Source organism: Ailuropoda melanoleuca, chromosome 7, assembly GCF_002007445.2.
Source record: "Ailuropoda melanoleuca isolate Jingjing chromosome 7, ASM200744v2, whole genome shotgun sequence".
Lineage (NCBI taxonomy): Eukaryota > Metazoa > Chordata > Mammalia > Carnivora > Ursidae > Ailuropoda > Ailuropoda melanoleuca.
The window spans coordinates 68,863,834-68,879,624 of NC_048224.1; the positions used below are offsets into that span (position 1 = coordinate 68,863,834).

The 15,791-nt window shown below is 42.5% G+C and overlaps 1 protein-coding gene across 1 annotated transcript in view; it reads right to left on the reverse strand.

Moving 5' to 3' along the window:
- FLT3 (fms related receptor tyrosine kinase 3) overlaps positions 1 to 12,476 on the reverse strand; it is a 37,403-nt gene extending 24,927 nt beyond the window's left edge. The window contains exons 1-6 of the mRNA XM_034665010.1: positions 12,351 to 12,476; positions 10,645 to 10,772; positions 10,189 to 10,328; positions 9,938 to 10,091; positions 8,749 to 8,917; positions 580 to 683 (exon numbers count right to left, since the gene is read on the reverse strand). Of these exons, the coding sequence (XP_034520901.1) occupies positions 580 to 683; positions 8,749 to 8,917; positions 9,938 to 10,091; positions 10,189 to 10,328; positions 10,645 to 10,772; positions 12,351 to 12,439 (784 nt within the window). The 5' untranslated portion in view covers positions 12,440 to 12,476. The remainder of the gene's footprint in view (positions 1 to 579; positions 684 to 8,748; positions 8,918 to 9,937; positions 10,092 to 10,188; positions 10,329 to 10,644; positions 10,773 to 12,350) is intronic.
- Between the last annotated feature and the right edge of the window lie 3,315 nt (positions 12,477 to 15,791).

A 15,791-nucleotide genomic window follows, 5' to 3' on the forward strand; every position in this document is an offset into this window, starting at 1 on the left:
TGGAATTTTCTGTCCAGGCAGCCCTACCACCCATCTGCGAAACACCACTTTTCCACCGCCAGGCCCCTCCTGTAGCGAGCTGAGACGTGCAACTCTGTGACCTCCGAGAATCAAAATGATTCGTAGCTTCAGGAGAAACACCTACAGAAAGTCCAACGAAATGTACTCTCATCTTCTTATATCTTCTTCTTTTGAAGAAACAGAAATTACTAAGACAAACAAATGGCAAGTAATAAGACTTTTAGCTGTTCCCTAACATGACCTTTCAAGGTACCAAAGTCAATGAGACATTATACTAAAGTGTGTTCAGAGATGACATAGAAAATGTATGTTAGCTTCAAGGGAGGAACACGGAAGGAGATATATAGATATCTACCTGTATCTGTATCTATCTGTCTATAGTTACAGATCTTTATATAAATAAAGTCGGTAGATTTGAAGTCAAATTTCAACACATTTCAACATAAAAAATAGCTTATAGCATCCCTTCTAAGCCATTACTTAGCTCTTTCGGTCATAGTTAATACATACTGAAGGAGTTAGAACATGAGGATGAAATTTCTCGGTAATTGAACTTACTTCTTATGTTCAGCGTGAACATCTTTGTGAATTCGGCATCATCATTTTCTGCATGGAATATATATTCTCCTGGCTGGTGTTTATGGTTGCAAAACTTAGATATGCTGTTTGGAAAAGAATTAAAGACACACTTAGCCAGATTCTTATAGGAGAGGCTGAAATGAATGTCAGCATGCGTGGGAGTCTTCCTTGAGACTCTGACTCCCTGAAGTCCAGGGGACAAGGAGGTGTCTGTGTGCTAGGCCCTTGCTACTCTAAGCGTGGTTCGGTCCACAGCTGAGTAACATCAGCATTGGTGTTATCTAGGACCGTGTTTGAAATACAAAATTTCAGGTCCCACCCCAAACCTACCGACTGAGAGTCTGCTTTTTTTTTTTTTTTTAAAGATTTTATTTATTTACTTGACAGAGAGACAGCCAGCAAGAGAGGGAACACAGGCAGGGGGAGTGGGAAAGGAAGAAGCAGGCTCCCAGCGGAGGAGCCCAACGTGGGGCTCGATCCCAGAACGCCAGGATCACGCCCTGAGCCAAAGGCAGACACTTAATGACTGCGCCACCCAGGCGCCCCAAGAGTCTGCATTTTAAGATGATCTCCATGTGATTCATATGCACGTTAAAGGTTGAGAAACACTCCTGTAGGCTGGGCTTCCTAAGAGAGACAAGAACCTTCCTGCCCCTACTGTTCGATACATTCTGGATTCGTCTGACTTCCCAGATATATGGAAGAACCTCTATAGGGAGAGGAGTCCATAATCCCCCTGCTTCCTAAAAGGATGGCTCCCTGACGTTGGCTCAAGGCAGGACCTATGACCGACTCTTGACTTTCATAGCAATTCACAGTGACGAGGGCTCAAATCCACTGCGTGTGTACAGAAATCTTCAGGTGGTTTCAGCAGGCTCTAGTATCTTCTTGGAGTGCTCATCAACCACTCAATGTATTTGGACATGGATAACTCAGTCCTGGGGATTAGCCACCCTGCCTACCAGGTATATAGGATGCTGAGTGTTAAAATAATGGGGAAATCAGGAAGATGCTAAAGATGGCTGAGCAGGAAAGGACCATCATGAGCAGGACTGTACTTTAGACGGACGCCAGGAGGAAAAGTTTACTGGAGAGAGGTCTGGAGGCAGTCGCAGTAACACAGGAATTTATTCGTTCATTCATTCATTCATTCATTCACTCACTCACTCATTCACTCATTCTACTATCAGCGGTAGAATCCCCGTATTGGAGGAATCGGGGACACAACAGTGAGCTACAAGAGGTAAGTTTCTGTTCTCACAGAACTTTGCGTTGGTGGTGAAGGTAGACGAGCAGTTCCAGTAGAGTGTGGGAAGTCTGGTGAGAGCGGAAGTAAAAGTTCAGATTTGAGAATTCAGAGCACGCAAAAACAAGTGCTGTCTATGGTAGGGAAAATAGGAACGGACTGGAAAGAGCGAACCCAAGAGGCACCAGGAAAAAAGAACTAGAAGTGCTGTGGTGGGTGTGGAAGAGGGAGAGAGCAGAATCCCTGCGGATCTTGACGATTCAACACCCGGATCTGACAACTGACTGACAGAGCAGCTTTGGAGCCCATGTTTATTCGACACCAGTGTTCTGTGCCCTTAACTCCAGAGCGAAAGGGTAATTCTTTTTTTTTTTTTTTAAGATTTTTTATTTATTTATTTGACAGAGAGAGAGGGAGAGAACAAGCAGGGGGAGCAGCAGGCAGAGGGAGAAGCAGCCTCCCCGCTGAGCAGGGAAGCCTGATGTGGGACTCGATCCCAGGACCCTGGAACTATATGACCTGAGCCGAAGGCAGCTGCTTAACCGACTGAGCCACCCAGGCGCCCTGCTAAAGGGTAATTCTGACTTTGTGTAGTGATAAGAGAATTTATTTCTCAGACCTGTCAAAGTGAGCGTTTAACAAGTGTTTTGTTTGCCCTGTTTGCTTGTTTGTTTGCCCTGTTAACAACAAGAAGGCTGAAGTAGAAAGTGGAATTTCTTATCCTGACCTACTTCTGGAAAACAAGGAAATGGTTGGTGAAGTGGAAGTGATGGAAAGATGGGGAAACGCACCATTATAACACTAGCTAGAAAAGTCAATGTAACTACTTGTGAGTCACAGACTTTAGGAAGGCAGAGTTTAAGTGGCCCAAGAAGGGAAAGATGCGTGCTTCTAAAAGGGAAAACATTAATTCTCCCTGGACGATAGTCCAAGACCCTAAAGTAAGAAGAAAGGAGCTAAAAAAGCAGCCCGTGTGACTGGCCAGGCACCCTGCCAAAAGCACCAATCAATTGGATGGAAGAAGAAACTACCAATACAGTTTGTAATTATCATCAGACCAAAGCAAAATGTTTTACACACTTTTTCCCTCCTAAGTCTTTTGTGCTGTCTTAATGGAGTATGATTTGCCATGGGATAGATGAGAGAGCTTCTGAAATGTTCTCACTCTTCCAGGTAGGAAATGGGTCACATACGTAGCCTGAACACCAAGCCAAATACCCAGGTCCTTTTAAACCACCTGGGCCTCCGTCCCACCCCTTTGAGGACAGTTAACCCTAGCAATAGCAACAACTGTGTCGCTGAACCTCCCCTGGGAATTCCAAGGGGACTAACCAACGAGGTGACTGGGAGATTCAAAACTTCCTCTTTCCCCTTAGGGTTTTTCTAAAAATGGCCAGCTGGCACGAGATGGGAGATCAGGACATTGGAGTTTACAGTGAAATAATATCTTGGGGACTAACACGTATTCTCATTACAACCATGAAAAGGGTTTTCTCCTCTGCATAACCGAAATGCAGGTCCTCTACTTTCTGGGTAGTGCCTGGAGTGGAGGCGCCGAGGAAGGGCAGGCTCTTTCCAGGGGCTCAGGGAGTACTTCTGCTATAAAATGAGGAATGCTTTATTCAAAGAGCAAGGGATTGTTGAAGTCAAATCAGCATGCAGAGACTAATAAAGCACGCACTGGGGAAGCTGAGAGCTTCTGAAACTGGGGAGCAAAGAGCTGACGGGACTGGAGATGGCTTTACACAGCACTGAACGCCATCCGGTCAGGAAGCCAGCCATCCCGTCTCCCGCAGAATGCACCTGCGGCGGGGCTGGGGGAACACGGCCAGGCCGAAGTTGAATCTGATCTGTACAAACTTCTGTCCCGAGTTAGATAAAGATAGGAGGTGGGAGGAAGGCCCTGAGGATTTCGTGTTACTCTATATAATACCATGCTCGCTTTATTTTATTTCGGGGGAGTCAGCAAACTTGGGGCAACAGAACCATTAAACCCTGACGAACAAAGCATGGCACAACTCATCAGGAGGCACCCTTTATATCTAAATAACCAAAGAAATTGCTTGCATTTTTGTTTTCTTACACACTGGGTGTGGGACTTTTACACTTTTGAAATGAGTTGGTGTCCAGAGCCAGTAGAGTGAGGTAGTCAAAAACCTAGGCTCTGAAGTCAACTGTTTTTGCTAGAATCCCAACTCTGCCATTGCCCAGTGGTGTGACTTGGGCAAGTCACTTAACCTCTCTGGACCTCCTCGTCTGTAAAATGAAGACAGTAGTAGTATTGACCTCATGTGGTTGTGGAAGGAGAACGTTGTGTTACATTGTAATTAAATAGTTTTGTATGATATGTCTTTAATGGTGCCCAGCTCATATATTGAACACAATATATGTGCTAGATTATCATTACTAGGAGGCTTATTAAGTCCAGTAATCATCTTGAATATAAAAGAAATTTAGAAACTTTACCGTGGTGTATACTGTCAGTGAGAAAATCACATTAAAACAAAAACAAAGATGCAAAGGAAAAAAAAATAAAGCAAATACCCATTAACAGGAGTCGGTCAAAACAAAATGGTCAAAAAGCGGAATGCTGTGCAGCTATTAAGATGATAATGTGAATAAGGTAAGATATAATATACTTACTACTATAGAGAGACGCTCGTGATATATTTTAAATAAAAAATCAGGTTACAAATGGCAAAATTCACGTCATATTTGTACAAAAACCTGTATTTATATGTTCCTATCATGGTGGTTACATAGAAAGAGTCTGAAATAGAATTTCTAGCGGTTGAGATATTGGTATTATTTCTATTTTTTTTAAGGCAATTTCAGAAAACAAGAGTAAAGGAAGGGTACTAACTTTGCCCCATGTGGGCAAATAACAGCCTGTTTCCATCTTTCAAAAAATGGAATTATGGGTATTAAATGAGATACTCCACATACAGGACGTGCACATTGTCTGGTATGTGGTCAGAGTTTAAAGAAGTTTCCTTCGCTCTCAGTGAGCAGGGTCTTTGGGAGAAAGGTACAGCCCCGCTGTCCCAAACAGCAGCAGGGCTTGCTGGGGGCTCCTGGTGCTTCACTGAACCCACACGACTTTTCCCTCCTTCCTATATGTGTTCAAGGCCTATCTCTTTCCAGAAAAAAAAAAATCCACCCAAAGAGGCCCTATACACTTCTGCAATTATGTATCATTTATTGATTTGAGAGCCTTCTCTTCTGCTAGTCTGTTCTTGAGAAGGACAGCATCTCACCACCCAGAACTCACATGACCACCTCACTGCTGTTTCCCTTAAGCGCTCCGTTAATGCCCAGTGTGTGCAGAACTCCAGGCTACGAGAGTAGGAAAATGAAATACTCCAGGGAAAAGAAAAACACAGGGCTCGGGCAAGCTAAGGAGAGTCTTTCAGAAGGAATCACTAAATAATTCTAACATCTTAAGGTTTGGGTTTTGTTTTTTTTTAAACACGAAACTGGGAAAAGCTAAGGTAGATTCAGCATTTGTAAGTAAGTCTACAGGGACAGGAAAGCAACAGATGAATAGCCTAGGACCTCTTCCTGAGATGAAGACATCAGGACTGCTAGAAAATTACAGTGGAATAAAATGTAAACAAAACGGCAAGCCCTCACACTTGGGGTGTGATGTTTGAGGAAGTAAATAGGAGAAACGAAGCTGTGAAGGTGGGGAAGCTGAGACTTCTGGCACACACACTATGACCACACCATAGCCTTTTTTCACGAGGAGGGTTCCTGCAGGGGCCTTTCAGTTACAGCTACAAAAGCTCCTGTGGCTTTGCTTAGAAAGTCCTCTGCAGCAACCTGATTCAAATATGGTCCTTCAGGGGTGCCTGGGTGGCTCAGTCGTTAAGCGTCTGCCTTCGGCTCAGGGCGTGATCCCGGCGTTATGGGATCGCCCCACATCAGGCTCCTCCGCCGGGAGCCTGCTTCTTCCTCTCCCACTCCCCCTGCTTGTGTTCCCTCTCTCGCTGGCTGCCTATCTCTCTGTCAAATAAATAAATAAAATCTTTAAAAAAAATATGGTCCTTCACAAACAAATTTCAGTTTGGTTAAATTGTTGAACATAAGTGGTAAGGAAGGGAAAGGAGTCTCACTGTATGATTTTTTTAGCTTATTAGTAAATTGGAAACCTTTTACCACAAAAAGGGGGCAAAAACTCAGATTATAATTGAGTTGGCCACCTGCTGTCTCCGCACAGAGCCTGGTGTGGAGAGCAGAAGACATGCAGGGCACTCACTCGAAGCTACGTTTAGATTTTCCATTACTCATTTTTTGTTCAGTATTTTGAGCATCTTTTTCATGAAGAAGGAGGCTGTATCTTCCCTTTGTATGTGGCAGATACTGTGACGCATGGTATCAGTGCACCATTATCACCGACAACTCTGTACCCGGTGCGTCAGTGTGAGTGTCGTGTGTGTGGTCCTTGCACGGCACAGAGGCGGCCACTGACTCATTCTGGCCCAGGCTATGCATCACCACTTGCAGGGGTGATGGTGAATTCATTCGTTTATTAAATACACGTTGCCTCAACAAGGTGTTGTATGAAGACAGAGAGACGACAGAGCGCCCCTCCTGTGCAGCTGATAAACTCACAGGCGAGATTCAACACACAAAGAGGTTAACTGTATTACCGGGTAATTATGAATGCAAGAGGCACAGAATGCTCCAAGAATCAGGTTAATAAACAAATCTGATTTCTTCACTTGGCTAACTCTACAGGTGAACTGCTTGGGGTCCGGGGTACAGACCGTGACCACGGAATGAAATGGAATTCACTAGCCCGTTAGATGGGCCCATGACCCATAGAGCAGAGACATGGTCCTCTAATCAGTGATTCTATAAAAACTCAAGAGATTGTGCCAGAAGTCAGCAGCAAAGGAACAGTGACTCATCGCCCAGGTGCCTCTTACCTTTGAATGTGCCTATCTAATTTTTGGGGGTGGGGTGTGGGGAGAGAGAAAGAGACATTACCTTATTCCTTCTTGTAGACCCTCACAGCGTCAAGCCCATCAAGAAGATATTTAAGGAATATTTGTGGAATTAAATCGAATTGATCCTCCAGCTCTTTGAATCAGGTTCAAAAGAGAATCCCATAGCACTAAGAGCTTCTCTGACACGGGGTCACAATACAAAGAAGGGAGTGGGTGTTGACACCACTGATATCCATCTGAACACAGGCCTGTGGTGGTCAATTCAGTAGAAAGACAGGGGCTGACTCCCTGGCCGCCTGCTTTCAAAAGTTAGATAATTCAGAGTAAGAGCTTCTGACAATGGGGTGGTCCCACTGAGGCAGTGGTTCTCAGCCCCAGGCAATTCTTCCGAACCAGGGACATTTGGCAATGTCTGGAGATATTTTGGGTTGTCACAACTGGGGGCGGGGTTTCTACTGATACCCAGGGGGTGGAGGCCAGGGACACAGCGGCTAAACATCGTACAATGCATAGGTCAGCCCCCAGGACAAAGAATCATCCAGCCCAAGATGTCAATAGTTTGCTTTTGAGAAACCCCAAGTCAGGGAAGTGGGTATCGGTCAGCTCACAGGTCAAAGGCTGTGCTCTTAATTAACTAAAAAGTGAGTGCTTTGAACATTAAGAGGTTAGGGCAAGAGAGGGTTCTATGCAAACTCTGCATTACAGCCTTTTAAAAAATGCAAACAAGGATCCGTTATAAATCATTTTGCGGCATGAAGAATAGCACATGAATTGTGAAACAGAGAAGAATCCAGTTTAAAAAAACAAAACAAAACTCGTTCCCTTCACCTGGACCAATGCTATCCAATAGAAACAGAATACAAGCCATATATGTGATCGTAAATTTTCCTGTTAGCTATAAAAAAGAAAAATAAGTAAAAAGTAATCATTGATTTTATTTAACTCAATATATCTAAAATACTCTGATTTAACGTACAATCAGTATAAAAACTGAGATATTTTACAGTCTATTTTTTTCACACTAAGTCTTCAAAATCTAGTGTGTCTTTTACAGTCACAGCACACCTCAATCTGGACTAGCCCGTTTCAAGTACTCAACAGCCATACATGGCTGGTAGCTGGCACGCAGACTAGACCTGGGATAGGAATCACCAGAGGGGATGAAAAATGTAGAATCTGGGCATTTTGCCCCAATTGTTGAGCATGTCTAGAATGGGAGCCAGGAATCCACGTTTTTAACATTTGCCCAGATGATTCCTACGGAAGTGGTTTATGGATCAGATGTCAGGAAACGATTTATTCTAGAACACTGACTTGCTTGAGAGATGACAAGTGCCTTTCAGGCGCTCGGAGTCTAGCATGAAATCATGTTACATAGGACTACGTTTAAGAGGTAAGAGGTGTCATAACTATAGAAAACACAAGAAAAAAAGTTGTTTTCTGTTTTCCAAAGAGGGAGCGAAGTGTTTCTCCCAGAAGACAATCTTGAATACAGCTGTACAAATCCCCAGGAAAATGAAATTTTCCTTCAGCATTCGTTCTTAGGCTATTTCTGCATTTATATTTTTGAAAAGTTAAATCAATACACTTATAGGTAATGTTTTGCTGTTTTTAAGGGGTTTTACTTCCTCAATTATCTGCGTATGTGCCGAGGGAGATTCTGTATACTAAAGCACAGTGCTCTCAAATAGGAAGTAACGATCTAATGACTCAGAAAATGCCACGGAACCATACTCAAACTAACAGGATTCTTTCTGGTTTTTGTGCAGTGGGTTACACTATTTGAACTGATGAGAAGACTATTACGATGGCCTCATCTCTGCTTTTTCTTTTCTCGTCTTCCAAGTCAACTTAATAAAATATAAACTCGTAATACAAAACTGCTCTTCTGGGGGCAAGAAGGAGGGTTACGCTAAGCCTGGTGAGCCCCTGAGCTCTTTGTTGGCTTACCTGTACCCATCATCAAGGCCACTCTGCTCACAAGGAAACGATTTTCGAGAGAAGGTCCATGTACATCTGATTTGTGGGTATGCTTTAAACCTGACAGAAAAACAAAACTCTTCATACTGGTCAATCTCATAATCTTCACTTGATTTGGAAGCATTTATAAATCCCTTTTCTGTAAAAAAAAAAAAAAAGAAAGAGTACATTTATAAATTAGATGGGATTCATACGGACATACATTGAAAAGATACAGTAAATGTTTATTCATCAGTTTAACATAAGAAAACTCTGATGTGGGCATGCCGCAGGTCAGGATTGATAATCTGACAAGAAAATCAGGAGTCCTATCCCCAGTTATAAGCCTGGGTTCCTCACCTTCTGCAGTCAAGAGTCCTCTAAGAATTGGATGTAAATAATTGACTTCCTTCCCAAAGAAATGTATATAAAATCAACCTCCAGATTTTGTGGACAATTTCAAGAGATCGAAGGGCTCCCCCAGCCCAGCCAAGCACGCACACACGGGGGATCCGAGTAACAGAATTTGGAAGCCCCCTACTGAGTCACAACAGCTCCTCGGCGACTGACACATCCCACATAAAACCATCTCGGGCACAACTAGAACAATCCAGCCAGCAGTGTTCACCCGGTTTCTTTATGGAACACTTCCTTAAGAGTTTGCAATGACAATCACTTCGTTTCCTAGCATTTTCAGTACGGCTGATCTGAGATTTCTTAAGCGTGGTTATTTTCCAATCATACACAGCCCCCCCAATTTCCGTGCATGTAACTGCTTGTCCCTTCTGTCATTGCTCATTGAACTTGGTTCTCAGAATGAGTATTTATCAAGTGCCTATTTTGCGTCAGGCTCTCTACCAGGTTCTGGGACCCCAAGGACAGAAGCGATTATTCCCGTCCTACGGAAACTTAGTCTCTTGGTAGACAAGCATCCGCCAACAGATGGGCACATTAAAATGACAATGCAAAGACCCCACAAAGGCAGTGACATTCAAGCGAGCATGGTTCAAGTGGAAAGGAAGGGTGGAGGCAGCTCTATTTACAAAACTGTGCTATTTCAGTCTTGTTCTCCGCTTTGATACTAACGTCTACCGCCGTCAGCATTTGCGGTACCTACCTCCCGTTCCACACTAAAGCAACCGAAAGCATCAGTAAAGATCGTGTGAGCAGCCTGCTTTACCTAGGATGGTAACCAGAGCTGATTTACTGGGATGCTCTGAGGAGGAACAGGTGTAATAGCCGGTGTCGTTCCTTCCCACGGATGATACGAAAGCAAACAGGATCCGTATCATGGTTCTGTTTGTGGAATAGGTACTCATCTCGAAGTAGCTGCCCTAGATTTTAATGAAACAGAGTCTGAATTTAATGACTTCAACCCATACTCTGTGTCTATTGTTTCTGCAGTTCCAGAATGCAAGCTCGGCACGTTACCTCTTCCAGGGCTTTATTTTCTAGCTCCCAGCTGAGTCCGAATCCGTGGTTTACATGAACGGCTTTGCACCTTATCCACAAGGGTTCCCCTACTTTCAGAAATAACTGTGGCGGTGTGGTCTGAGGCGTTTGATTTAGATCTGGGAGGACGAAAACATCCCGAGTGAGAAAACAAGGTGATTCCCCCCCCATTGCAAAATACTTCCCGAACATTCTGAAGAACAAAGATTGTACCGTCATCTCAAATGTTAGGAGCTGCTTGGATAGAAGAATCCTTTAGAGACTGTCTATCCTTTCATAAAGAAATCAGCAGCTCCAGAATCCGAAATTTCTAAGTGGCATAAAGAACTATGGCAGCTCTGAAGGTGAGTGATGACCTAAGCCGTCACTGTGAGTCTCGGGTTTTTCCTCGGGAATAGTCACTGAAAAGAGAAGAAGCCCAGCTCATGGTCCTACCTATTGTGAACAGCTTGGTACACTCCCTGCCCAGCTCGTTTCTTGCACAGCACCTTATGTCTGTTCCAAACAGCTCACGAAGCACGCTTTCCTCCTTTGTAACAACAGCGGGACTCTCCCCTTTACAGCTGCAATCAGAAAAAAAGAGCCGTCTAACCAAACACCTTTTAAAATTACAAATGAAAGTGTGGGAGAAAAACAAGTGAAAGGTTCTAGAGCCTGTTTAAGAAAAAGGAACGGGGTCTAAAGGTAAACCCAAATCTAAGGTTTCTAGTGAGTTAGTCATTATCTCAACGAATTAGAATAACACTAAAAAAACAAAAAACTAGAATAACACTAGACAGAATTACATACTTTTTTTTTCTCTTTTTTTCTTGTGAGCTCTAACCTCAGTGTAGGGCTTGAGCTCATCACAGGAGATCAGCAGTCCCACAGTCTCCGGACTGAGCCAGCCAGGAACCTCAAATCACATACATTTTTATGTAAGTTTAAATTTGGGGGGGTTTGGTGACCTCTTTTGTTGTTGTTGTTTAGAGGGAGAGTGACAAAATGAATGCAGAAAGGAGACAGAAAGAGGGAAAAAAGACAAGAGAAAAGGAAAAGCACCATTAGGTTTCAATACAGCTTAACAAGGTGAGTATCTTTTCTTTGAAGCCCAGAGGAGGATGAAGAAGGAGAGGAAGAGAAGATAGTAGCAGAAGTCAGCCATCCGCAGAGACCACGGGGAAGAGGTGAGGTGTGACTCAGAAGTCAGTGGGTCTCAGGACCCGACAGGGTACCCTTCACCACCACCCCCATCCCTTCACCCCCCTCTCCATCCCTTAAAAAAAAAAAAAAAAAACCCCCCAGCCCCCACCCTCTCAGGCCCCCACTCTACCCCATCACCACCACCAGGGCCCCACTTGGCCCCACCTTACCCCCACCCTCACCTCCTCATCCTTACCCCCACGCCCTGACACCCCCTTTTCAGCATAAGGCAGACTTGGATTCCTCCCCAAGAGTTTCCCTAACCACTGCCCCTCCAAGAGCAGGGATTGATTTTGGAGCCTGTGGATGACCAACCCCCCCCCCCCTTACCACTTTACTCAAATGCGTTCTTTTCTTTGTTGACATATCCTCCCTTCAGGTTAGTTTTTTCTTATTTTAAAACAATACTCATTGGGTTCTTGCAGAAAATTTGGAAAATACAGAAAAACCCAAAGAAAAGAATTTTAATTGCCCATATTCCTACCACCCTGAGATAACAGCTATCACTATTTTGGGGTGTACATTGCCCATCTTTTTTCCTCCCTATGCACACCTTACATACACATCTCTAGGTAATCCCTTCTTTTTCCTCTAAAATTTGTGATCACATTTGTATCATTTGGTAACCTAACTTTTTTACTTTTTCTCCTTCTACTTAGTCCCATTTTTCACTAAAACTGTTTAGTCAATTTTAATTAGTTCAAACTGCATGCCTTCTCATTTTGTGAGAACTTAGCTATGGCACGTATGGAAAACAAAAGTAAACATTTATAAGGTTCTGTCTGCCAGGCGCCAGCCATTTGAGGAACCTCACACGTATCGATTCATTTCCTCATTGTAGCGTTTCCCATCCCCATTCCGCCGATGAGCCGATTGATACATACAGTGTGATGTCAGCTCTATTAGAAAACGACCAAACAGTAAAGCAATCATAGCAACTACATCTATAAATGTCATACCTTTCACTCTGTGAATCGCAGAACACCCATTCCACGGTCGGTTCTGGAATACTCTCAGATATGCAGACCAGGGCGTCCTGATTTTCCATTTTTCTGAAGTAAGGTCTCCTTAATGTGTAAAGCAGTGTACCTAGAGTATCATAAATTATTGACATTTTAATATTTTAAAACTAATTGTCTTAGCCACCCCCTCAAAAGAAGAATTCTACATCACTAAGAAAATTTAAATATTTTATACCAGAGCGGAATCTTCTGCTACCCTCCAAATATATGCCATAACATATTCCCTCCTTTCTGACATATTAAGTTCAACTCTGGATGAAATGCCAACTTTAGCATTTGTTCTCTTAGCTCATTTCTTGGGGCATTTCATAAACCTACACGCAAGTAAAGTTAAGTGGAATACAAATAGTGATTTGCATAGGAAAAAGAAAACTAGAAATAACATAAAGTTTAAAGCCCATGTATTGAAGACTCNTTCTTGGGGCATTTCATAAACCTACACGCAAGTAAAGTTAAGTGGAATACAAATAGTGATTTGCATAGGAAAAAGAAAACTAGAAATAACATAAAGTTTAAAGCCCATGTATTGAAGACTCAACTTGCTTCCCATGATTTTATCTAGAACTAGGCAGAAATACACTGATTTAAAAACACAGAAATACAGGGGTGCCTGGGTGGCGCAGTGGTTAAGCGTCTGCCTTCTGCTCAGGGCGTGATCCCGGCGTTATGGGATCAAGCCCCACGTCAGGCTCTTCTGCTCTAAGCCTGCTTCTTCCTCTCCCACTCCCCCCTGCTTGTGTTCCCTCTCTCGCTGGCTGTCTCTATCTCTGTCAGATAAATAAATAAAATCTTTAAAAAAAAAAAAAAAGAAAAGAAAAGAAAAAATTCATTAAAAAAATTTAAAAAAATAAAAATAAAATAAAAAATAAAAACACAGAAATACAGTAGGATAGAGTTAGAATTGGAACAGAATTGAGAAGTTCAGTTTGGCTTCCCATTCTTTTTGGACCATCACACCTCGCCCCTCCCCCCATCTTCTGCTCCCCGCAATGCTTAACATACAAACTTCTACTTCTGCGTGGACCCCTCTAGCGGCAGGAGTTCACTACCTCCCAGGCCAGGGTAGATCATTCCATTTTTCAAGAAACCTTTTCCTTTAAAAGAAAGTTTCCCTGTTCTAAATTCCAATCTCTGGCCTTATAATTCATTTTGTTTAAAAATATTATGTAATACATATATATACTTATACGCACACAAAAGAATATGTGAAATGTAAATTTTGAAGCGTAATAATAAACAAATTCCCATAGGCCCATATCCGACTTAATAACTGAAATGTTAATAAATATCTTCAAATCTAGTTTTATGCTCCCCACCATCTCGACCCTAGGTAACCTTTATCCTGAATTTTGTGTTTATCATTCCTGTGCTTTTAAAAATATTCTCACCACATAGATGTGTGTCCCCAAACAATATATTGGTTTGCTTTGCTTGTTTCTGATCTTCAGAATATGGTATCCCTCAATATGTAGTCTTCCATAACTTCATTTTCTCATCCAACCTTATGTTGCTGATTCATCCATGGTTTTGCATGTAGCTATACTATATTTGTTTTTTTACCGCTACACAGTATTCCATCGGTGAATATATTACCATCTATTATTCCATTTTCTTGCAATGGACATTTGGCTTGTTACCAGTCTGTTGCATTTACCGACAATGGTGCTATGAACATTCTGTACATTTCTACTGAGGCAAGTGTGTAAGTTTCTTTAATATACCTAGGAGGGGACCCGCTGCTTTATGTGATATGAGCACATTTCANGTTTCTGATCTTCAGAATATGGTATCCCTCAATATGTAGTCTTCCATAACTTCATTTTCTCATCCAACCTTATGTTGCTGATTCATCCATGGTTTTGCATGTAGCTATACTATATTTGTTTTTTTACCGCTACACAGTATTCCATCGGTGAATATATTACCATCTATTATTCCATTTTCTTGCAATGGACATTTGGCTTGTTACCAGTCTGTTGCATTTACCGACAATGGTGCTATGAACATTCTGTACATTTCTACTGAGGCAAGTGTGTAAGTTTCTTTAATATACCTAGGAGAGGACCTGCTGCTTTATGTGATATGAGCACATTTCGCTTTACACACAGCGATAATCTGCTTTCCAAAGTGGTTGCACTGATTTAACTTATGCAGCAGGACATGAGATTTCCTGTTCTTCTGTCTACTCACCAAGTATACAGGACTTCTTAGTTTTCAGCAATCTAGTGGGTATAAAATGGTATCTCAGTGTGGTCTTTTTTTTTTTTAAGATTTTATTTATTTGACAGAGAGAGAGAGAGCACACAAGGAGGGGGAGGAGCAGAGGTAGAGGGAGAAGCAGGCTCCCTGCTGAGCGGGGAGCCCAACATGGGACTCGATCCCAGGACCCCAGGATCATGACAAGAGCCGAAGGCTAACGCTTAACTGACTGAGCCCNGAACAGTTAAATTGCCGGGCCCCCCCCCCCCCCCCCGGTCGCCCCTCTCAGTGTGGTCTTAATTTGGTTTTCTCACTTATTATTTTAACATATTTATTGACCATTTACGTTTCATGTTCTGAAAGTGAAATGCCGACTCATGTCTTTCATTCATTTTTCTGTTTTTTTCTTACTGATTTATAGAAGCTCTTTACCTATTATGATTATTAATCCTTTGTTGATTATGTGAATATCTTTTTTCATTATGCGGTGATTTTTATTCTTTCCTGCAATTTCTGACCATTGGTCCCAACTCTACCCTCTGGAGCAATTTTTTTTTAAGTGTAGCTTTACTTCCACATGAAAACCTTTCAGATATTGAAAATCGGAAACAAAGGTCGAGGGAGATAATTACCATCCAAGATGTTTTATTTTTATTATTATTTTTTAAATACTTTATTTATTTTTCTATTGGAGAGAGAGAGGAGGAGGAGAAAGATGGAGAGAGAGCAAGCAGGGGGAGGGAGAAGGACAAGCAGACTCTAAGCTGAGCGTGCAGTCCAACATAGGCCTGATCCCACGACCCTGAGATCATGACCCAAGCTGAAACCAAGAGTCAGTCACCCAACCAGCTGAGCCACTCAGGTGCCCCCTCGCCATCCAAGGTATTTTAACTAGTTAGCCCAGGTTCCTTGACTCATATGGCAGAAAAGTACATTACATTTCACTGCCATCAGTCTCCTCCCTTCAAAAGATTTCCTTCTCTGTGCTAAACATTCTCAAGTCCTTCAGCTGTTAGAATTTAAGAAATTCCAAGTTCTTCACTATCTGATTGCTCTGTTTTGTTAATATCCATCTGAGAAGAATAATCATCCATTCATTTCCTGAACCTAGACATTCCATTCTCACAAACACTGCCCAGGTTCAGCTTTCATTTTTTTTTTTTTTTTTTAAGAAACCAG